This window comes from Dendropsophus ebraccatus, chromosome 6 (assembly GCF_027789765.1).
Source record: "Dendropsophus ebraccatus isolate aDenEbr1 chromosome 6, aDenEbr1.pat, whole genome shotgun sequence".
In the NCBI taxonomy this organism is placed as follows: domain Eukaryota; kingdom Metazoa; phylum Chordata; class Amphibia; order Anura; family Hylidae; genus Dendropsophus; species Dendropsophus ebraccatus.
The window spans coordinates 115,307,711-115,333,104 of NC_091459.1; the positions used below are offsets into that span (position 1 = coordinate 115,307,711).

Consider the following 25,394-nt stretch of genomic DNA (forward strand, 5'->3'; position numbering starts at 1 on the left):
CTATTGCGAAAGACCTGAAAACGTTCACTCATTTTTATGGCCCGATAATCGTTACTTATGATCGTTATGTATATGATACTTATGTATTTGCAATAATTTTTTCTTCGCTATTGCGTGCGTATCTACTGTGAACGACGTCTTATTCAATGCAAACGAGCAACGATAAAAATAGGTCCAGGTCTTATAAAGCGATCAACGGTTTCTCGTTCGGTCGTCAATCGTTAACTGCATTTTAACCGAACGATTATCGTTTAGATTCGAACGATTTAACGATAATCTAAACGATAATCGTCCGGTGGAATAGGGCCCTTACTTTCTGACAGATGTTGGGATGTAACTTTGCTGCAGGAAGTTTTTACAAACATTTATTATTTTTGTGCCATTTGGCTCCACTGAATGGGTGGCATAGAAATCCACAAGATATTCAAGTGAGAAACTGCTACATTAGTCATACCTTGTGCGACAATATGGATTTGACACATTTAATATCGGTATAAGGAAAAATAGCGAGTGAAAACGGGGGCAAATGATAGATACCCTCCGGTGTGTGCAGCTATACAAAGAGCCTACCCGCCAGTATGCAATATAATTCATACATTCTATACAGCTTGTTTTAATGTGTGCAGCTTTGCTTTTCCTGCCCATCAGAGCCTGTAATCCGGAGAAATAGGATGAAGGTCAGCCATTTAATTACTCCGGTGACCTAGACAAGTGCTACACTGGATAGAAAGATGGTGGAGCCATTGTTATGTGGACTAATGTAAGCAATACATCAGACATCAAACAATAATAACCGAGAAGAGGAAGCAGTGTAATGGAAAATGACCCGGGGCTGCTAATAAATAAACTAAAATGTGATCACAGTGTAGAGCGGCGGAGAATCACAGAGTGTGACATGAGGAATGAACTTCATTATTTTCACAGAGAAGGCCCATCATCATCTGATACGCTATTTGGCAGCTTCTATTGCAGGAAAAACATTACACGACTTGTAGAGTTATCAGTGACACAGGGAGAAGCCTGGATTTATTCTGATGACATGATCCTCTGCGCTGGATATGGAGGCTGTAATTCTTCGCTGGTGCTGGCAGTACTTCCACGTGGGGACATTGGGAGTTACCATGCAAATTTACAGGATGACAGGAGGGAGTGGTGTCAGGCCTGCTGGCCTGGAGAAACAGTAAATGGAGGAATAATCACTATTCTTGTGGTGCAGACTGATCCTCGGGGCTCCCAGCATCATGATTTATGATGATGCCGGGAGCTCTGAAACTGTTTAAAATGTTATCACTACTGTACTGACAATGTAAATGGTCCTGTGTCAGTACAGTAGCGCAAACATTTAAACAGCTTTAGAGCTCCCAGCATCATAATGAATGCTGATGCCAGGAACTTTGGACGGCAGAATACTTGCACAAACAGAATTCTGCATACATGTTAATGCCCCCTTATACTTGTAATAAAGGGGGGGGGGGAAACATTGTTGAGCATTTTGCATGCAAAGTAGCTCACCTCCAGGTAGAAAAACGCTGGTCCCTCCAACACTGTGCATTACAGGACTCTTCTTTGTAAGGGCCCTTTTAGACAACCCCATATGGAGCGGTCTACAGAAGCAAACGAGCGCCCATCGTTTGCCGTGCACTTACAAGGCACGAGTAAGGGTCCTATTAGACGAAGCGATTTTTAGTGATTAGCGATTGCAAACAAGATTGTTTATCGGTAATCTGAAATCGTTCACCATATTACACAGAACGATAGTGGTTAGTTACGATTGTTACTACGATCGTTTACTCCATCTGATCCCAGCAAAAGGAGGAACGATTTGGAATATACACTGAACGAATGCGGAATTACAGCGAACGAATCTAAAATTACAGTGAACAATTAATGATTTTAGGGTCAGATCTAAAGAGCAGCACATAGCGATAAATTTTACCTCCCACACAAAACAGGCGAGCACTGTCCTGCTTCACCGATACAGCCCATTTATCAGCTGAAGGAGTGCTCTTGCAATGCTTCTTGCCGATAATCGGCCTGTGTAAAAGAGCCCAAAGTCAGTGCTCAACCTGTAAATACCTGTGATAAAACTACTAGGCATTATTGTCATCATCAGCCAAACCCCTCCAGAAGGAAGGCTCACCCATCTGTGGACAGCTGCTTCAGTGTCTGAAGAAGTATGCTTAGTTGCTCTGCTGTATTAGGAAGAAAGCGTGCCCTCCAGTGCCTACTAGTGATGGGGACCGCCTAAAGGAATGTACAAACATGATAGCGATTACCAGTCAAACCAGAATCTCCTGCAGAAGGGAGAGGTCCCCATCTGTAGACAGCTGTTTCAGGGGCATTGCTTGGGCTATAAGGCTGTAAGCCAGTTTAGAGGAGACATTTCCATCTCAAGCAATGTAATGTTACAATAGAAGCAATGTAAAATCTTTTATTAGTAGTGAACGTCAATGTTCGTAGTAAGTATTTATAAGCAGGTTTGTGCATATGTCATCTATGTGAGATTTACGGCCAACCAGGACCCTGCTCTATAGCATGAATGTGTTCTCAATAGAGAGAGCTGAGCTGTGTCAGACACCTCTCTTGCAGTGGCTTATATCTAATTAGAACTAAATATCGGCCATGTTGTATCACGCACACTTTTTTTTTTTTTCTTCTGTCATGTTAGAATCTGCATGTTGCACACATTAAGACTATGAGGCTTCTGAGTAACAGCCATTGGCAATCATGGCGGTAATGGTAAAACCACAGTGTGCTCTAAGTGCCCAGACCTAGCAATGCCAACAATGCCCCTTTATTGTGCTTTATTATTATCCTTTACTTGGTCACCAATTACATAGTCATAGCCTGCCCTCTAGTACCACTCATAAGTGTTGACTAAATGGTACTGTCAGGCACACTATACTAAGCCAACCTTGATAACCGTGTACTCACCTCATAGAACTACCCATACCATTGTGCCAGCCATTTAGAGAAGTGTCCATAGAGTAGTATGTTACGGCAGCGCCCCCATAAGGGAATTTCCTTTCCGTGGTCTTACATTGCACTCTACACTTCTACCTTATATTTGGTGTCTGTAGCCACCTCTCCCTCTGCCATTCTACACATTCATCAATCATGACTGGCATGTTCCCCCTGGCAGCTCTTTGGCAAGGTTGGGGCCCACAGAATAGACCCCCCCGAGCTGATTCTGTACATGGTTGCTTGGTTAATCTGCTCAATACATTTCAGCTAGCTATCTGCCCACAGCTATCTTCCCCTGATCCTCATGCACGTTCTGCTGAATCAAAATGGCTAGTCTCATAGCACCTTATCTCCCGAAGACCAAAAGGATTGGGCATACTGAAAGCCAACATGTCTGAGCCTTCCCTTCATAGACACCTGCAGGGTCTGGTGGCCTTAACAGACATTAGATGCTTGGCCAATCCCTCCAAAAATGTCAGGTTCAGCCAATTTTAAAGGGGTTATCCAACACTACAAAAACATGGCCACTTTCTACCAGAGACAGCCCCACTCTTGTCTCCAGCTTGGCCGGGGTTTTGCTGCTCAGTTCCATTGAAGTGAATGGAGCTTAATTGCAAACCGCACCTGACCTGGAGACAAGAGTGGTGTTGTCTCTGGAAAAAAGTGGCCGTGTTTTTGCAGCGCTGGATAACCCCTTTAATGTGTATAGCTGGCGTTACACTGTACACATTACATCAAACAGAGAGTAAATGACAGTCTTTAGGTAGATGGGACATGTGCTTCATTCTCATGTAGAAAACGGTCCAGGCTAAAGCCCCATCACACGGGCCAATGATCTGTCAAATAAGGTCAATATCACCACGTGTAGTAGGGCCAGCGATCAGCCAATGGACAAGAAAAAAGAAAAGAAAATTCTGAGATGCCTAAAAAAAAGGCGTGTAATGTAACGTCACACTAAAAATCTACAATAAAGACACCAGAAGTTACAGCAGCGCACGTCAGATGTTTATTTCCACTTTTCACAACATCAAACCGTTTACATCACTTTAATAAGAAAGTTTACAATACAGCCATGCAAGCTCCATAGACAGACAGTGTCCCTATAGGCGTGATGCAGTATAGCTGAAGGAACATGGCACTAAACATACACCCCTTCTCTCTCCTTAAAGTATTTCTCCAAAATTCTGATGCGAACGAATTCATGTGATGTCCTTATGGGCTGGAATTTATGAATTTTTAATAGTACTTTTTTTTTTCGTCTTCAGCAGATGTAGAGGAGGAGGTGAAGAGCTCGGGGATGGGTGGTTTTTAATGATGCTTCCAGGAGCAGCATACTCCAACCTGTGGCCCTCCAGATGCTGTAAAAACTACAAGTCTCAGCATGCTGGAAGCTTCAGTTTTCCAACAGCTGTGAGAACCAGAGGTCAGGGAGAAAGCAAGTCCTGCATCCCCGCCAAAAAGCTATCTAACAAGTGTGGGCATGGGGATCGGCACACGTAACATTAATACAGCTAATTCGAATCATCTGTAAAACAGGTTGTCAAACTTGCAGCCCTACAGCTGTTGTAAGACTACAATTCCCATCATGCCTGGATAGCCAAAGCTTTAGTTGTCCAGGCATGATGGGAATTGTAGTTCTGCAGCAGCTGGTGGGGCGCAAGTTTAAACACCTGCTCTATAATATAGACTTTATATTCCTGAATTCTGTATCTCCTCCTCTAACTCATGCTGCCTTTCCAGTATTTTAGAAGACCTAACAGAGCCAGATCAGGACTATCCTATGAGCGAATGAGGGAATATCTACCAGACTGGCCTTACGCCTATTACAAGCCTATATTGTATGTATATCATCATCAAATAAGTCTCATCTTTAGCAGTGCACGTCATATAATGCCTGCTTGTCTGGTAGACCATGTATCATTGACCCTCACAGATACTGCATCACAGGAGCATTGTACATCAATATGACACCATAGCAAGCAATGGCCAATAGAGAGCGATGTCAAACGTTACAGCTACACGAGGGACAAACATCCAATACGTTTTGCTGCATGCATCCGAAGAGTTGTGGCAGAAGCTGGACCCTTAAAAGAATATCTGGCCAGGAGCAGATCTCCTGATCAGTCACAATGGGAGATGGTCATATAATGTTTATGGGCACCATAGAGACATCTACCTTGGTTTAATGTTCTGCCAGATTAGTCTATACATCGACTTAACGTGTATCACATCCAAAGAGAACCACAACACACATAACTAGAAGAACACAGGCCAAGAAGAGATACAGGGTCCCGACTCATCAGATGAAGACATCTAGAACATGCAGTCCGGTTACAGACTATACTGTATGAATGCACCACAAACACTTTACGGCGTGTACAGTCACTACTGTTATGGCACATAGAGTCATTTCTAAACAGTTACAGGCTACACATGATGAACAGGTATACCCTGTACCGTAGACCCTGGAAAATATGTAGAACCAAGGCAAATACAACACAGATCAACAATGAAGAAGAATGGCAGATCAGAGGGACGAAGCATGAAAGTGGTCTTGTAGAATTCTTCACATCCTGGTACATTGGACAAAAGGATGTACTGTGAACATCTACATATGTGTTGATAGGCGAAGAGCATTCCTATATCCTATAACAGTGGTCTCCAACCTGTGGCTGTTCAGCTATCTCCCAGCATGCTGAGAGTTGTAGTCCTGCTACTGCTGGAGAGCTACAGCTTAGAGACCACTGCCCTTAAGCGTGTGAAAGCTACTTTCATTTAGAGTGTATTACCACTACTACTATGGTATGGGCCTCTTGTCTTACCTATATTATCATTATATCCTTGGTAGTATATAGTGTTTTTCTGTATATACCCACAACATATGCAGTCACAGCACGGCCCCATACACATCCAAGGATGCCCTATAACAAAGCCCTTAATATAACAGCGTGCATGGGGCCCAAAAGGTCATTTAGCCAATGTTCTTTACCCTTTGATTGGTATGGCCATCTGCCCTATACATGCACCTGCGTGCGAAGACTTCTACAAGGAATACAATAAACTGTGCAACTAAAGCTTTCAGACACTGTAATACGGTTGTATGGACAGTATATCCAACCCTAGTTACTTCTATATGAATGTAACACAATAATAAAACATAACAGCACATAATGAACGTCTTGCAGTCTTGAAGGGACACCATCAATAAATTAAAACATGGCAGCAATGACATCTACATCTCCAAGGTGCTAAAATATATATTTTTTTTACAGCAACCCTCGGCCTACTGGGGAGTCAGGGCTGCAATTCTCCAATGTCCTTAGGGCTAATGTTCTGCTCATACTATATGGTGGTTTGTATGTCAGTGCCCTGTTTTTATCACTTATATGGTTCCCTCAAAGGCTCCATGAATTCTAATAACTGAGAACATTACGTTGCAATAACAATGTCCTGTTCCACCATCAAAAAAACATGACAAGAGCCAAGTCCACGTGATAGTCCTGTTTAGAGACGAGTGGCTACTCCCCCCTTCCCAATCCATAAACCAACGTAATAGAGCGAGCAAATGGATTTCATGAAGACAAATTACATGTATGGTGAATGAATACCCCAATGTGGTGGACAAAGAGAATGATAAAGTGATAGTGTCCCTTTAAGTAGGACGAGATCGAAACCAGATCTTCTCTTCTCATAAGAAAACATTGGCAGTGTCGGGACTACAGCCGATGAGGATGGGACTCTGTGCTCTTTATTACGTTACTTGCTGGTTTTTGCACTTAAATATTTTCCAGGTCATTTTAAGGAAACAATGTTAAGGACCACAATCTGTTGGAGGCTTTTAGGGGCGGATGATGAAAAGGATGTGGAAAAAGGATGGAATGAGCACATGGACAGGCTGAACAGATGGAGACTACGTTTAAAGGATACTCTCTCGCTCTTCTGCAAAGCCAGCGGTGTCAGAGGAGGCGACTGTGTGCAGCTCTGAGGCATCTTTAGCCAGCCGGCTGTACCCTGAACGTTGACCTCTCTTGTGGGTCATTCGCTTCAGGTTTTCGTTGTGTACTGGGCTGGACCCTGGGACCACAATGATCGGAGACTCTCCTTTTGCTTCTGCCGTTTCATCGAAGTTTTGGTTCCCGGTGTTGTTGTTGAGGGTCACGGTACTGGGAGTGCGATTCAGGTTGAAGCCCTTTGGGCCAGTTGGCCAGTTTTCCTCGGGACTGCTGGCTATAAGACTGCTCTCCGATGGGCTTTTCTTGTCTTCGGAGCAGATTGACATGCGTGCTATGGTGGGGTCCTGAAGGCCACTCAGACTATTGGGTATTCCCCGCTTACTTCGCAAGCGATCATCCTCCAGCTCAATGAGGTTGGCTTTTTCCAGTTGCGAGTCATCCGTAGCCTCGTTGTTGAGCGAATGATTGGGGGAACTTTCATTGGACCTGACGCCAGAGTCAGAGGAATCTTTCTTGTCGAGGATAGCATCAGATAGATACTCCTTGGCCTTAATGAATGTTCTCACAGGCTCCGCTCCATGGTCAGTCACTTTCTTGTCTGTAGTTGCATCTGGCTTTTTGCCATCTTTAAGAAGAGGAGTATTATCGGATTCCTCTGGCCCAGACTCATCTTCATCACTTGGGAGCTTCTGATAGCGCAGGCCACTTCCTTTAAGCTTTATATCTGGTGCTTGGAAGAGGCTGGATCTCTCGGCACTTTTCTTACCAGGAAGCAGTTTGGAACCAGACTGATCAGACTTTTCATCTTCTTCAGTGATTGGATCCAAGGGAGAAGCATCTGTGGTGGACACGGTTGAGGATGTATAATCAACCACATCATTTCTCTTCAACATGAAAGGCTTCCTTCCATCTTCTTGCTTCGGGTCTGTGTCTTTCGCTTTGTCTTGCTCCGAGGAAGAGTGCAAGGAGCTGACAGATGTACTCTGCCCAATGAAGTAGGCACTGGAGCTCATTGGAGAAGATCTGCCACTTACTGTGGTCGATGCCACTGCCCCTTCTATCTGAGCCATCTGGGCGATGTACTCTCTGTAGGCATCTCTGTATTCTGCCTGAACTTTGTCAGTCAGCCTCGATATCTCATTGCTGGACTCTTGGGAATTAAGACTGGATAAGCTTGGAGTCCTAGGTGCCCTTCCCTGAAAAAAGAATGTGTTAAAACAAACATTAGTACAAAACCAGTGTCTTATTTGTATAATCCATAACAGGATTAGGCTGGAAATAATAGGAATATATTGCTAATGAGGTAAATGTAGTAAAACTACACCTTCAGATATCAGCTGCCATTTTGCATGTGAAGGCTACACAGGTAAATCCTTTGGTTGGTTACAGTAGTCCATACCATGGTTTATAGGATATACCCCTCAGTATCTCATACCTGCCAGTTCATGCCGTTAATTCGCGGAGCCTCTTCAAAACCAAGTGTGTTAAGTTCCTCAAAACTGAAGCCAAAATCATAGTTCTGGTTGGCAAGGTCAGTGTGGGGCATGTCTGGATTTGGCACTGTACGCCGGCCCATGTCACTGTGAGCTCCTACGTTTCTGACCGGCTCCGGCATTCGGGCTTCTTCAGGATGTATCTGCGGCACTTCAGAGTTTCTCATTTCTTGAACCTTTTACAAGAGAAGGACGGCATTAGTATAATTATTCTACAAGGAGCAAACGCCTCTCCAACCCGAATCTTCACACTTATGTGACTCGCACACCAGTCTTCCACACAACCTTGTGAAGGATTGTGAAACAGAAGACACTTGTTTCCTGATCTATTTAGGACAATGAAGGCCAAATCATTTTCTTACACTTATTTCAATCTTTTAAATACTTAAAGGGTTTATCTGGGAATAAAAGAACATATCTGCTTTCCTCCAGAAACAGCGACACCCAGTTGCCCCCAGTTTGTATTTGGCATTGCAGCTCAGTCACTGGATGTGTGACGGTATATGTCATAGCCATCCTTACCGCGCTCTTAAATAGGTGCCAGTCACCAAAGTTCATGCTCATCTCTTTCTTCAGCTCCTCCATGCTGCACTGTGCCAGGACACGTCCATTGATGTTTGCCTAGGATAAAAATTTTAAAAATAAATCACAGCAGACATACTGGCATGCCACCCATAACAGCCGCATTGGACGGCCTGTATTTGAGCACTGATCGCCGATTGTTTACAGCGCTCGATCAGTTGTCTTTCCTGCAGTCAACTGTCAGCTACACAACCACAATTACACGGGAAGACGTGACAATGGGGAAGATTTATCAAACATGGTGTAAAGTGAAACTGGCTCAGTTGCCCCTAGCAACCAGATTCCACTTTTCATTCCTCACAGACTCTTTGGAAAATGAAAGGCGGAATCTGATTGGTTGCTAGGGGCAACTGAGCCAGTCCTACTTTACACCATGTTTGATAAATCTCCCCCAATGACTTTAGAGCAGGTCAGAATGGCCCAATCAGCCGATGTGTGAAAACGCAAGTCCTGTCATCTCTTGAATGGATTACCCAGCAGTATATAGACTTCACCTACCTTGCGGATGGTTGCGGTGTACTGAGCCAACATGCTCTGGTCAATACCGTCAATTTGCTTGAGTTTTTCACACACAGCATCAACGTTCATGGCTCCCAGGGCAGAACTGTGCGGTCCGACAACATTGCTGCCTGCAACCTGTAAGAGGACAAAATGGTTTAGGGCTGGCAACAAGTTACTTGTAATAGTCCCTGCAGATCTGCCTGCTCTGTACACACCGAACATGACATTCAGAGCAGGCTCCAGCTAAAATAGATGTCTGTGTCAGCTTGGTTTATCATAGGAATCTACAATGATGCAAGTTAGGTTCTGCAGAACAATGGGAATTTGGCCTTATTATAGTCATCTCACATCGGCCCAATAGAGTATGCTACATTAGTGGACACTCTAGAGCAGGGATGAGGGACCTATGGCCCCCCCAACTGTTGCAAAACTACAATTTCCATCATGCCTGGACAGCCAAAGCTAAAGCTCTGGCTGTCTAGGCATGATGGGAATTGTAGTTTTGCAACAGCCAGAGGGCTGAAGGTTCCCCATCCCTGCTCTAGAGATATACAGTAGTTATAGAATGCACTCCAACACATGAGATGCGGTGAGACATTAGATGGTGTTAATACGTGATGATACGTGAATTACCCTGCTAATCTAGATAACTACAGGATAACCTCATGATTTATATTACATAGGCATTATATGTATCTGCACTTGGAGATTACGGACGCATGCATGATCCCTGCATCATTCGTGAAGCCATTAAATACATTGTTATCAGCTGCGCATCTCCTTTTTACACAGGGAGACATGCGGCTGATAAATGATGATTTATAGCAGTGCTTCTTAAAGGGGCACTCCGGCAAAAACCTTTTTCTTTCAAATCAACTGGTTTCAGAAAGTTATATAGGTTTGTAATTTACGTCTTCCAGTACTTATCAGCTGCTGCGTATCCTGCAGGACGTGGTACATTCTTCCCAGTATGACACAGTGCTCTCTGCTGCCACCTCTGTCCGAGACAGGAACTGTCCAGAGCAGTAGAGGTTTTCTCTGAGGATTTGCTTCTGATCTGGACAGAGGTGTCATTATAGAGACCTATGTCAGACTAGAAAGGATATACCACTTCCTGCGGGACATACAGCAGCTGATAAGTACTGGAAGACTGGAGATTTTTAAATAGAAGTAAATTACAAATCTATATTACTTTCTGACACCTTTCTGAAAGAAAAAGATTTTTGCTGGACAACCTCTTTAATTCCAGTCCTTATATCATGTTTTGTGAATATCTCATACAAATGAAGCATGTGACCTGGAGTATAATTATATCACCTGGGAAATACTAAGGGAATCCTCAAAACATGATCTGTTGGTGGTCATGAGGACTGGAATTGAAGAGCATTGGTTTATGGGGCTGCACAAGAGACAAGATCAGCCAGCGAGCGAGTGTTTTCCTGCTCCCCGGCAGATCGCTGACACTTCTACACAGGCTGATTAGCTGAATAAGCATTTCTAGCATCAGTCCTTGCTGATAATCGACCTGTGTAAAAGGCCCTTAGAATGAGTCTAAAGTGTATGGTCGCTACCCAGCACTTCTTCAAATGCAGATATCAGAGGAAAGTAGGATCAGGCACTTGGAATATTAACTTGCCCAATCCTCTGTGCTGCGGGAGCCTTGTTGCAGCCTATGTTGGATTCACATCTCTGACTTAAGCTAAACTAAAAGGTATAAAAAATTACAAGTGTAATCATAGCCGAAAAGACTTAAATGACACCAAGAGGCCACAAACACCAGGTCTGAGTCCAATCTATGAATCCACCTAGTAAATCACACAATTCTGGCGGCTATCAGATGATAGGGAAGGTAGCCTGAACCTAATGTACATTTGTATACAGTAAATGAATAGCCCTGCATGAACTCTCTGACCTACATAACATCTAAAATCAAATAGTCATATAAGAGCTATCCATTCCCTATACACCGCTTCCTCTTACGAGTACAGTTATGTGTAGCAGAATGTAATACTCCTATCTATTATGACCCAGATTGGAGGAAGGAGCGATATCACATGTAAGAGTCAAACACAAGGTCATAGCAAACAGCTGGTGAACCCTAAACCCACTTTTTTATTACCCCACCCCCACTCTGCAACGCTGTGCTGTCTCAATGCAAACCTACAATAATATAAAATAAAAAAATCAAATGGAAAAATGCATTTATGCAGCCTACACTAAAAGGGTTTGTAGGCAACTATCAATGCCCCAAAACTCCTCAAGCATTTACCTATATCCACTCTAGAGTCAAAGCCTATAGGCACAGACGCCTACCAACCCCTAATAATAACTTCTATTACTGAACAGTGGATAGTTCATATGGCCCCATTCACATTAAAGCGCCTCTGTACCCACAATCTGACCCCCCAAACCACTTGTACCTTCAGATTTTCATTATTGTCTTAAAAAAACTTTTAAACTTGCAGCCCTTTGTCAAATTGGTGTGGCCTAGAGTATCTGTGCCCTAGGCCTGCACTACCTCTTTGTCCCTCATCATCATTAGGAATGCCCCTGGGTAGGATTTTTCCTATTCATCACCTGTGTGAACACTGCACAGGTGCCTTAACGATCCAGCTCACATGCAGTGTTCACACAGGTGATGAATAGCAGAAATTGTTCTAGGGGCATTCCTAATGATGAAGAGGGAGGGGAGGCGGGACGGAGGGGGGGTGCACGCCTAATGCACAGACACTCTAGGCCGCGTCAGGGCACAGGGCTGCAAGTTTAAAAGTTGTTTTTTAGGACAATAACTGCATCACCTGCCGAACGGACCCCAGGACAGATCTTGGATTAAAAGCAGCTATCTGACGGTACAAGTGGTTTGGGGGGGGGGGGGGGTCAGATTGTGGGTACAGAGTCACTTTAAGTTTTCAGGGTTTACCACTAGGGTATGTTAAGATACACCGCAGTACGCATGGACCCAAGCATGTGTATATGGGGTAATCAGGAATGACGGCTGCTGTCAACTGAGGTGTAAGGCCAGCTTAAAAAGCTTGTCCAGGATTAGAAAAAAAAAAAAATTATGCTACTTTCTTGCAAAAACAGCACCACCATGTCCTCAGGTTGTTTGTGGAATTACAATTTAGCTCCATTCACTTCAATGGAACTAAGGACAAGAGTGGTGCTGTTTCTGGAAGGGGTTATGCTTTTCTAATTGCCCCTTTAAAGGAAATTTACTGTAAACTACCATAAAGGATGTCCTGACCCTGATCTACCTGACTACTGGAGGGCACTCAGCAGGTTTCCATGTTGCCCATGGTCACGGTAACAACATTTAAGTGAGTCACTCTCTAGCGAGGAGAGTAGACTTTCTACTTTCTATAACACAGGAAATTACTTACAAAATGTTTGCTTTTTCATAATTGGTGATACTTCCTCCAGATTAGTTTATATTGGAGGAGAGACAAGTGTATGTAAGAGACATGTCATAAAAAAAAACGGAACAGGTACCGACAGCCAGACACGTACCACAACTCTGTCCTACAGAGATCCACTTGACCTGTTTCATGTGATGCCAGGTAGGCTGGGCACTCTGTGACGGCAGCGATACTGGACGCTTCCTCTAAGCCAACATGGAACCAATTACCCAGAATCACTTGGGTTTTATGGCTGCAATGTCTTCCTTCCCAATTGTTTTGTGTATTAGCAAACTCTCCAGCCAGGAAAAGGAGGTGTATGTGTTAATGCTAAGCTAAGACTTTCCTACTGACCTATTTTTCTTAAAGTTACATTAAAAGATAAAATATGAAGCCACAAAAAAAAAAAAAAAAAAAAAAAAAGTCTTTCATAGAATTTATTAAAAGGAATGGTCCTGTAGGTCACTTTTACATACTTGTTATGGCACCTCCTGGTATTCTTCTAATTCCCTCTCAAAACGTCCACCTAATACGGCCAGTTCTGGTGGTAACACTTATTCAGTCAAACCACATGGATTCTACATGAGCAGAGGAGTGATTTGGGCTATTGTACATATTGTACATTGAATACAACACTCTCTGGCCGGGATTCCTTGCGGCAGCAACAAAAACTGCACTTTTGTGCAGCCACCTATTCACTGAATAGTGGCCGCACAAGACTGACAGAGCAGACAATGTAAAGTGCGTCTCCGGACGCACTTTACATTGTCTGCTATGGGTAATTTGGATGCAGGCACACCTGAATCCGCCCACATCCCAAATAAAAAATCAACATCATCCGGCCAGTACTGCAGTACCGGCCAGGATGAACTTCACTAACACAGTCTGTTCTGTGACACAGCTGGTGTCATACATAGTGTGAACCCGGCCATAGGCTGCATCCATGTTTTCCAGGACTGCCTAGGGCTGCATCCAAAGTCTTCAGCCACCAGTAATCAAATGCCGAGAGTGCAGGTGTATTAGAGCATGCTCAAAGTTCACTGAACTCTAGTATGGAGTATAATAATGTTTACACTGAACTTTACTATGGGTTCTCTTACAGTGTGAATGTGGTAGTTGTGGAAGTATCCCAGATGTGAAGAAGCCAGCATTCATATACTAAGTAATATGATCCTGATTATTCTAGGTGGTCAAAGTGATCACCTTCTCTAATCCCACTAGACATCAATGGACAATAAGCAGAATATTCCCATCCATTTAGAAACTGAGAGCTATACAAACCAGCCAAGTCACGTATAGAAAGCAAAACCTCTGCTCTGCTGTAAGACACATGACATGCCTTATTGTGGGAATGACACATGTGACCCTGATGGTCATAAACTCCATTTTACTTGGAGCACTTTTTTTTTTTTTTGAGAGGGGGGGGGACAACCATGGACAAGTAGAGACTATTATTCAGAATAAGAAAACAACTGTGTTACAATTTCCCCTTTATAGAGTTGTACAACATCATTCTACAGAAACCAGAACTAAGAGGACAAATACTGAGAACACAGCAGCACCGCAGGCTTACATAATGGACACAATTTAAGCAAGATCCTGACCAGAAGCTTCCAAACCCACCGCAGCTAAACATGAAAACCTAAATGGGGAAACCCGTCAAAGGGTGTCTGCACTAACGCCTGAAAGGCTGGGACCATGAACTGGGACACTGATTCCCAAGAAGGGTAACGGAAAGGGTCAGGTCTCTGGCTCTGTTTGCAAATTGTAGGTCCCTCCCAGCCGCTCACAAGACTCATGGCAGAGCTCTGGACGTTTCAATGTTGCTTTATAACAAATATATATATGACTTTACATGGCGCGATTAATCTCGCGGCCAGGCTGCACAAACCATTGCCATGTCGATCGTGCAGCTATCTTGATTCAATGTTTTCGGCCACAAATAAGCGTTCCAAGGAATGTTCTTTAACAATAATCGACCCAGGTAAAAAGGGCCTTAAGCCAGATATAAAGCTAAACTAAATAAATACTAAGCTATAAAAGTATACCAATATAAAAGGGCAAAATGGCATTGACATATAGTATGATACACTATGCAGGTATTGAGCACTGAAGGTACTTTGTGCATGCCTGGTGTTCTAGGGATGTGAACAGGTCCATGCCCACAAGTCCCTGGTGGTCTAGAGCAGTAAGGATTCAATTCTTGTATCCCTGGCTGGTCTACAGCATTGAAACTATTAATTTTTAGATCACTGGTAGAAGGGATTATCTTGTAACCAGAGATGAACGACTGATTTGGCAAATCTGACTACCAGATTTCTTTCCGATTCTTATTTGGTAGCACACAGACTGTACCAGTATACAGTATACCAAGACCCCTGTCCTGGGTACCAGTATACAGTATACCAAGACCCCTGTCCTGGGTATCATTGTCCAGAGCCAGAATAGATGAGAAGGTAGAGGGGCTCACACATGAGATCGCTGCCAGAGAAGCATCATTCATTGAGCAATAAATAAGCCGGCATATAGGGTTAAGCTGCTGATTCAGCACGCTCCATATATTAGTATGCAAGTAGAGAATTGTCCATTGCAAACTAGCACGGGGTGAACAATTTGCTGTATAACTATTTTATGTCGAGTGCCATCCGTCTTAAATATGCAGATGGATCTCTTCCCACAAGCGATGTTTTATTTAACAGGCCCCTTCCCTTTATGAAGTATAAAAGAGAACAAGCTGGAGCCGACATTTCGCCATCCCTGTTCTGGCAGCTATTTATTTATTACACATTTTTTGTTAATTTTTTTTTTCAGCGGCTCAGAGGGAGAAGGTGAGAAAAGAAAGAAGTATTCTATACAAATCCGAAAAAGCAATTTCGGAAGACTGCATCCATGAAAAGAACATTCGTCAGAGCGATGCGGCCCATGTGCACGCGGCCCTGCCAGATGGATGGAAACCTCGCTGCCCCTTTTCATTTACTCAACACCGATTTACTACAGCGGCATAGGAAGGGAAATAAATAAAGATAAAAGCTTTAAGAGATTATCTTGGGAAAACGAAGAAAGAATATATAAATATACACACACATTATATTATATATATATATATACACACACACACATACATACACACACGTATATTTTTATATATTTTTTTTTTTTAATTTTGCTGGGACTTAGTCCCTCCTCCCATTTCTCTTGAAAATCTCTAAGATATTTATTCACCTTGATTGGAGTCATTACTGTAAAATTCATTTGATTGGACAGGATATTGAAAGACACGCCCACTCCCCATCTATATAAGGTCACAGCTGACAAAGTATATTAGAGCAAACACCAAACCATGAGGAGGAAAGAAATGCCTGTACAGCTCAGAGACAGGACTGGGTGGAAGCACAGATCTGGAGAGGGAGACAAAGTAGTGTCTCCTGCACTGAAAGTTTTCAAGAACATAATGGCCTCCATAACCCTTAAATAAAAATAACTAACAAATAAAACTCTTCATAGAGCTAGCAGCCCCACCAAACTAAATAATCAGGGGAAGACGGGGCTCAGTAAGAGAGGTGACCAAGAGAGGTCAATCCAACTGAGCTCCAAGGATCCTGTGTGCAGATGGGAGAAACTACAAAAGGTCATCAATGACTGCAGCCTCCACCAATCTGGGCTTTATGGCAGAGTTCTCTGGACATCAGACAGGGCAGAAGGTTCACCTTCCAACGCCCTGACTTGAATGTGAGGCATGAAAATGGCGACAGCACCAAACCAACCCGACAGAGGTGGAAAGGATCTGCAGAGAAGAATGGCAGAAAACCCAAAGCCAGGTGAGCAAAGCTTGGAATCCCATCCAAGTGGACTGGAAACCAAAGGAGCTTCAACTAAACTCATGACTTTGTCGTTATGGGTTATGGGGCAGAATAATGGGGGAAACTATTTTTTTTTTCTTTCTTTTAACAAAATGTATTGTTACTCTCCAGAAGCTTATACCCAGAGACTGTACCCAAAATCTTCAATGCAATTGTAGGGTCTGTACCAGTAGCATTGGATTACTGGTGCCAACATGCTCTTCACCCCATCCATTTCCCAGTGACACCATCCAGGGTGAACATGTTTCTCTACAATCGCGTTGGGCACTATTTCTGTCGTTTGATTATTGTAAGTATAATCCCAACCATGGAAAAGGCCCGGTGAGGGCTGTAAGCTGCTCGGGCACGGAGTCAGCAGCAGTATCGCTTCAAATGACTGCAGTAAGAGGGTTATCCTGGCATGAGACACAGGCTGTTATGTTCTTGTTTCAATGTGGAAAACAAGCTCTAGGCGACCAGGAATGTAAGACTGAGCAGATTTCATGATCATAATATATTGGCTGACACAGGACTATTTGCTCCCAAGAAAACGACTCAATCAGCTTGAATGGAAATGCTAACAGGTTCTTCCCAAAGCAATGAACTTTTTCTAGGCCTGAACATCTCGCCTACATATTACAGACTGCAAACAGTCGCATTTATGTTATCTTTACCCATTTGGAAAGCTGTGATTTCTGGTAGAGAGGGAAATGAAATGACGGAAATAACCAGTGCACGGTGATAGAACTATCCACAATAGAGATGAGCGCAACTCCTGCATGCTCGAGTCCAATCGTTCAACATTCGAATACAAGTGGCTGAAGAAATTGGATACAGCCCTAGGATACAGCCAAGGCTCTATCCATGTTTTCCCAGACTCCCTAGGGCTGTATCTAACTTCTTCAGTCACCAGTATTCATGCTCGAGCTGCGCTCATCTCTAGTCTCGACAACAAATGGGGCCAAAATGAATTCTTGTTCTCAAAACAACTCAACTGGGAGATGCCAGAGCAGGATGGGGTTTAATCACCTCATTTTTTTCCAAGAAAAGGGAGGTTTCAGTTGATCTAAAAAGAATTTTCACGATTGAAAACCTGCAATATTAAAAGAGAAGTTCGGCCATTTTTAAAACCCAGCAGCCGACGGGGGAATTTGATAACAAGTACAAACTTACCTCTCCCCACTCCTGCGATGAGTGGCGGGACAGGCCTCGGGATTCCCTGCAGGAAGGCATTTTCCTGAGTTGTGACGACATCACAACTCGGGGAACATGCCTGTCCCAGCTGATGGACTGGGATCCTGCCCCAGTCACTGACTGGCTGAGCAGTCCATCAGCCGGGTCGTGTAGTGTGCAGTGCCGGAGATCCCGGTGGGGGTCCTGTCGCTTGCCTTGGGCACAAGGAGACGTAGGTTCGTACTTGTTATCAAATTCTCCCCTGACAGATTTTAAGAATAGACAGACTTCTCCATTAAACTTTTTTAGTCATCTATGACTGTACGTAAAGAGTTTGATAGAAGCACATTTATGCTCCAATTTTTGCAAGGTATTTCACCTCAACAAGGCACCATAACACAAGGAAGTCTATGTTACTTTCCACTCATAAAATGATAGCCAGCTATGGAACCTGTAGTACCTGGCAAGTGTGGGACTGGACCCTGTTCAATTTGGACATACATGAAAGAATATTTAGGCTAGGACAACAGGGCGGCATTGGCTGCGATGCAAGTCAAAGACCAAAGACGAAAGTGCCCCTACCCATGTTTAGCTAATGAAAGTAAATGAGGTTGCATTGTAAATTGCCATGATCTGATAACTTTTAGAAATCCTAACTTGCTTGAATACCAGTGACGCAGTAACTCACAGTTTGCATTCACCTTCACTGGCTGCAATGCAAAGACACTGTGATCCCTGTCCATGACACATGTGACAGTCAAAGTCGCCCTGCAGCCATAGTTTCATCAATAGCAGGATCGGACCATGTTTGGCCAAATGCAATCAATGCGTTACAAGGTCATCTACAACTTGCACTATACCCCAATGCAATGTGAACAAAGAGAATAAAAGAAAAAAAGGCAAAAAGGTAAAAATGAAGATGACATAATAATGTAACCACAATGCATACCGTATGAACCCAGATAAGTCAAGTAACACTAGTGAGTCACACAATTAGTTTCTAGGCTAGTCTATTGCATGTTGGACAACCATGATACACTGTTAGTAATGCAAGCGTTAAATATCCTAAAGCAATGGGATGCCACAGCACAGCACCACAATACTGCAGGCTTTACCAGAGGAGAGTGGGTGGGAGTAGGCAGCGCCTCGGCTGAATCTTCTTCAATAATGTCCTAAGCAACACAACAATGCACAGTCTGAAAAAGACCCCCCACAATCATAGACATCCTACAAAGAAAGAGTACCGGGGCACAGGGGCAGGGAACAAAGACTACAACACCATCATATAGAAATGTCAATGACAGCTTTCAATTGTATCACCGTGGCGCCATCTGTATATGTTCCAGCTGTTACCTAGCAACGGGAATGACGGGATACGGGTGGAAACATCAGGGTTGTGTTACTATCGTGTGAACAGCCTTGTCACTCATCTGGGTTCCAGATGTCACCAGCAATTCCTCATTGGGCGGATTGATAGGAACAACTAAAGGTGGAGGGACCGTGGTAGAATATTGCGTTTTCTGTATTCTGATTTTAATATTTGCACCATACCTACCATTTGCTCTACTACATATAAGAATTTGGCCTAGTAATGCATTATTTATCAACTTTGTTCCTCTTTTTAATGTGGTATATCTAGTATTTCCAGGTACTGGTTCTCATTGAGGAAAACCAGATGATGCATGGAAGCTTACAGGCAATGCTCTATGGGAAAAATATATGCAAATAAGCTTTCCACAAAAAAAAGAAAGAAAAAAAAGTCTCTCTAGTGCCACCTATTGGAAGTTAAAGGGGTTATCCAGCGCTACAAAAACATGGCCACTTTTTCCCCCCTCTTTTGTCTCCAGTTCAGGTGCGGTTTGCAATTAAGCTCCATTTACTTCAATGGGACCGAGTCCCAAACTTCACCCAATCTGGAGACAAGAGAGGGGGTAGAGTGTCCATGTTTTTGTAGCGCTGGATAACCCCTTTAATATCCAACAGCATATCCTACTATTGCATGGGGAGATGTGCAGGCGACGAGCAATGATTTTTGATGGGTCAATGTGTTTGATCAGCTGCTTGTTTTTCGGCCGATCACTGGGCCCTATTATACAAAGCAGAGTCAGACTCTTTGGCCAATAATTGCCCCAAGATAGAGTGCCCACAAGCCAATGCTGAATTGCTGGTGGCATGCTCCAATGTTATAGCCATTAAAAGGTGGTTTCCCACTAAAGTCATTTATCACCTATCATCTATAGGATAGGTTATAAACGTGAGGTCGCTGGGGGGGTAAAATTTTAAGAACAGTAAGAGTCATCCCTTGTGAATGACTGCGAGCCAAAAGTGGTACTTCATTCACAAGGGGCACTCGGGATACGAGGTTCAAGATGGTCAAGATCCCACCAATCCCATATTTAGCACTTGTTCTGCGGATAGTGATAAATGTTTGTAGTGAGAAAGCCCCTTTAACAATCAAACTTTATACAAAGTGATAATAATAATAAAAAAAAAAAAAAAAAAAAAATCTAAATTTCTACAAGCCTCCCCTCACCTAGGCAGAAGCGCTACTTCTCTTCATCCAGACAGGAATGGGGTGTGTTAAGCAGGAGTAAACATTAACATCACTTTCCTAAGTTAGTGCCATGAATATCCTACTGAATACTTACAAGGCTGGTGGATTGATCCCTGGATAAACTGTGTTTTACGGGTGGACGTGACATGGGATGTTGGGGGTTGCCAAAGTAATACCTTGGCACGTAAACATGAGGTGCAAAGAATGGCTATGGAAAAGAACAGAAAACATGTGGAAATAATATACAAAAAGAAAAAGAATAAAAATAAATGGAAACATGATATAAAGCAAATAATGATAACAGGTGAAGATTAAAAGCAAAAGGATAAAAATACAATAATAAAAATAATAATAATATGAGCAAAGGGTAAATAAATATGTAGTCCATATGTAGATAGGATTGTGTTACCTTACAGTGTGTTCACAGCCAATAAGCCAGGTGAGTGGTCACACTTACATTATGAGAATAACCAAGTGAAAAAGAATGTCCCTCTGTTATTAGTCCTGGGAAGTTTGGTATAAATTGACAACTGGGTGTTACCTTTTTTTTCCAAACCACTAAAACAGCATGATATAGAGTGTCCAGCTAGTGCTATCAGACAGTGTAGAGATGCACCCGAAAGACAAGGGAAAAGGTAAAAAACATGATAAATCATACCGGTCCAGGAAGAACAACAGAGGAATAACATATGGCAGAGTTCTAAGAATTGTCTCCCCAGGAACAGGAGTGGACATATCAGGGGGGCTGATCCGTTCGAACAATGTCCTTTAAAATAACCAGGCATGGTGGGAAATTAACCCTAGATAGGCAAAGGTACCAGGACCAATCATACAGTATACTGGTCCTAGATGGATGATAAGTAACATTTATGTAGGAAAACATATCACCCATATCTAATCTTATCATGAGCTTTTGGTGAAACCAATCCTGAGAATAAGGAAAGTGATGATATAGAATTGTGTGTATCTGTGGTTCCCTTACACTCACAAATATATTCACACAGCATTGATCATACAGAATAGTAGGTGCTTGGATAACCCGACCTACCCGGTTATAGAACGGGTGCTGAGGACCAGTCATACCGCTATAATAACTGCTGGGTGGTTGTGGAGACACAACACCACCCGGGAATGGACCATTGAAGGAGGAGGAGGAGCAGACGGAGGAAGGCTGGCTGAACACAGAGGTCGCCCTGGGCGGCGCATCCTGCAATGGTAGGGTGGGATACGGGAAGCCTCCGATATTCATCTGGTCTCGGGCAGCTCGCACGTCTAAGATAAGCATAAGAAAAATGTTCAGAACACACAGATCAACGATAAATATTAGCATTATTAAGAGTTATGTAAGAGTTTTACAATAAACTCTTCAAACACATTTACCACAGAAATACAGTACAGATTCTAAGTGAATGACATCAAGAGCAGATGATGAAAAACTATAACAAACTGTGTAATACAGCCAAAAGCCATCTCACGTATCAATAAAAATTAATGGCTTCCAGGCACATATCCATCCAACCAATGGGGAGACATCTGCCTGTCCTCAGAGCCCTATGGCCATGAGTGGTAAACACAATCCGTTCCCTTTATCTATTAGAAGACACTGAAGGATTGCGCTCATCTCAAGGGTGGAAGACGTGGCTGGGATCACATAGATTTCTGACCGCTAACAGATTTTTAAACTGATTCATGAAATCGTAAAATCACCATAAAACTATTCTACTTTATCTTCAATCATAGGAACAAAATATGTAAAAACCTCACTGGGCTATTTGGGGTATGTTTTTATATATAGGGGCAGGGTCACATAAAAGTGGAGATCTGGATGCTGAGACACAAACCACTCCTATTTATTGTACATCCTGTAATTGACTTCCTGGTCCTGCTGTGCACTGTAGCCAGGAATTCAGCCAATTATATCTCCTTCCCACTACACTTTTGTGACTACATCCCTCTTCCACGTAGTGAGAGAGAGATAAAATTGGCTAAAATCCTGGCTAAAGTGTCCACAGAAACAGGATAATAGAAAGAAGGTTAATGAAGACAGATCGCATTGCAAATAGATTGCATTAAAAACAGTAGAGGAAGAAAGACCCCCACAAAGGGAGTAAACCAACTTTACCAATAGATGTTCCCTTATTAGACACATTAAATTAAGTTGAATTACCTTAAAACCCCTTCAAATATACAAACGAAAGCAAAAACATTTACCTGCAATTATTTCCCGGAGTTTTGGATCTAAGTTTACCGTACAGGGCAAGAAAGTCTTCACATCTCGGGCCACGAGGACCGGCGTCCTGGATGACAGGAACACTTCAAAACTCCTTATGTCGCCATCAATTTCTAATAAGGGCTCCACATCCTTTGTGGTAGGAATATTTTTGGAAATTCTATTACAGGATAAAAAAAAAAATACATAAAAATATTAATTATCACAAGATCAAGGAATTACAGATGTTTCTTTAACTATGCCAATTTTTACTCTCTACAAAGTTACCTTTAAGGCTTGGATAATAAGTTGCATTAGCAAGGTTGAGAATAGGATTCCACTATTTACCATCTGATTGGAGTAATGGTTCAGTAAGGGGCCTGTTCAAAAGAGCGATAATTCGGCCGCATATCGCTACGTGGAATAGAGACAACGATCAGCTGATGATCGTCTCATTGGCTGTTTATTTAGGTTCAAACCTAAAATCATCGGGCACTGACCACACATCGCTGCGTGGAATAGCAATGCGCAGCGGGTGACCAACGATTTTACAATGTTACCGACAATGTTACCTAAACATGTTGCTGGTCTCCTCCTGCACTCCTTCCTCCCAGTCCTGAGCGCAGCAGCTTTGGTGCGGCCTGTCTTAGCTGACAGACCGCTCAGCCAATCACTGGCCAGGACCGCCGTGGGCCATGGAATAGGCCGGTAAATGAGCGCCAATCTAGCAGATCGGCACACTTTTACATTATTGATCGGGCCCCTATGCGCCCGTGGAATAGGACCCTAAGTGTAAGATTCTGAATTCCATTCAAAAGACTGTAGGGTGTCCTAGTGGTCAGACCCCCTGCTATCATACACTTATATAGATAGGTGATATGTGCTAATGGTGGCACAACATCTTTAAGGTTGCAATAAAGCAGCTCATTCTCCAGTGTCCATCTGTTCTACACCATTCTTGGAACAGTGTGAACTTTACACGTAACACGACTTCACCGATGCCTTGTGCCGGTCTAATCCCGACATATTGTGAACACAGATGCACTGTTCACGGCAAATCTCTCTCTGCGTTGTCTGACAGAAGAGGAACGGCTCAGACTGGAGAGATGGGATATCGGAGCGCAGAAACAAACATTGCTACAAAGGAAAAATGACAAAGAATATTTCCCAAGTTTATGAGCAATAAGCCATAATGTTTATGACTAAGCCAGTAAATCCAAATTTAAGTACTGAGCAATAACAGATCTACCGAAGAGAAGGAGGAAAACAAGATTGCAGAGGGAAAAGTGCAAAATAAGCAGTCAACTAGTGCTGATTCCACGCAATTCACTGTGTCATAATTCAGGGGTCACTTAATATCGCCTGGGGGGGAGAAAAAGTCTATCAAAAGAAAATCACTATGGAGGGGGAAGGTACTAATAGAGCTTCAAGTCTGATGGAAGATGGAGACTACAGCGGTGTGCAGAAGAGACATCAACAGGGTATAGAAGTCCTAGTTTAAAGGGAAGTTGTCATCACTTTCATGCTGACAGACACAGAATTCTTTGGTGGTCTCCCTGTCGGACACATCTTGATTGATAGATCCCTTTTACCTAAACAGTGGCAGATCTATAAAGAAAGACTAACTGGGCAAGGAGAAGCTACCTGGGACTACCTGATGACCCATGGTTAAGGCAGTATGAAGGCAATGGCAGGGTCCCTCTAATACCCAGTTCATTACAGCCACCAAATGTTAGGCTTTTTAACCGCCACCTTGCCATGGGATGCAACCATATACTATAGAGAGGTTATGTCTCTATAGGAACTGTACCCTCTCCCCAACTAAGTTAGATGTTACATATGGATGGAAAGTTGATGTGGAAGTGGCCCGAATGATTCACAATGATCAGGAAAGGCGAAAGACGGGTATCCATAATGGAATCTTTGCTGAAAATACTGCAGAGAACCAACATGGTCCCATCCAAACTACACCAAATCTACCATATCCATTCCAGCACCCATCCTCTTGCCAGTCTGTCATCAAGATGCTCCTTACCTCTGGATTTTGCTTTAGGCCTAATTCACATGTCCGTTGTTCTGTCCGCAATTACGGACAGAACAGAAAACCAACGTTACTCAATTGCCCCGTTTACACGTCCGTACGTGTATACGGCGCCACGATCTGTGGAGCAAAAAATCTGGACATGTCTGGCCGGTTATTGCGGCATGGATTGCTAGGGTGAATGAAGTGTCACATAGTGCTCCATGAAGCACATCACCATGTTATCTAGGAAGTGAAGCCTTGATGCAGTAGTAAATGCAGGGGGAAAAAAAGCACTTTATAAGCATTTCCCGTAATAAGTGTATATTGGTGATTTGTATAACTTTTGGGGGGCAATACAATACTTTAATATATAATTTTAGCTGGACACCACCTTTAACCCCTTAGTGACCGTTGATACGGCTTTTTACGGCGGTCACTAAGGGTCCTTATTCTGCTGCCATCAGCTTTTTACGGCAATGGCAGAGAATAAGGCTGCGGGGCCGGGACGGCCCCCACCCCATCCCCCCAGCTAAAGGAGGTAGCTGAAGGGTTGGGGCAGTGTGTGGGGTCCGTCCCGCCCCCCCCCCCCCAACCGACGATCGCCGCTAATAACGTTATAGCGGCGGCCGTCGGTTAAGGGGATTACCGGTGCCGCCGCCGCCGCCTTTCATCTCCCCCCGCCGTGAATCTACGGCGGGGGGAGATGAA

At 43.3% G+C, this 25,394-nt stretch overlaps 1 protein-coding gene across 2 annotated transcripts in view; it reads right to left on the reverse strand.

Moving 5' to 3' along the window:
• Positions 1-3,947: 3,947 nt before the first annotated feature.
• KIDINS220 (kinase D interacting substrate 220) overlaps positions 3,948-25,394 on the reverse strand; it is a 99,978-nt gene continuing 78,531 nt past the window's right edge. Inside the window, exons 23-30 of one of the 2 annotated variants that reach the window (XM_069975703.1) lie at positions 22,666-22,844; positions 21,503-21,726; positions 20,549-20,662; positions 19,016-19,072; positions 9,491-9,628; positions 8,933-9,031; positions 8,353-8,586; positions 3,948-8,113 (exon numbers count right to left, since the gene is read on the reverse strand). In XM_069975703.1, the coding sequence (XP_069831804.1) occupies positions 6,881-8,113; positions 8,353-8,586; positions 8,933-9,031; positions 9,491-9,628; positions 19,016-19,072; positions 20,549-20,662; positions 21,503-21,726; positions 22,666-22,844 (2,278 nt within the window). In that variant the 3' untranslated portion in view covers positions 3,948-6,880. The remainder of the gene's footprint in view (positions 8,114-8,352; positions 8,587-8,932; positions 9,032-9,490; positions 9,629-19,015; positions 19,073-20,548; positions 20,663-21,502; positions 21,727-22,665; positions 22,845-25,394) is intronic. The other variant, XM_069975702.1, reaches the window with a different exon arrangement.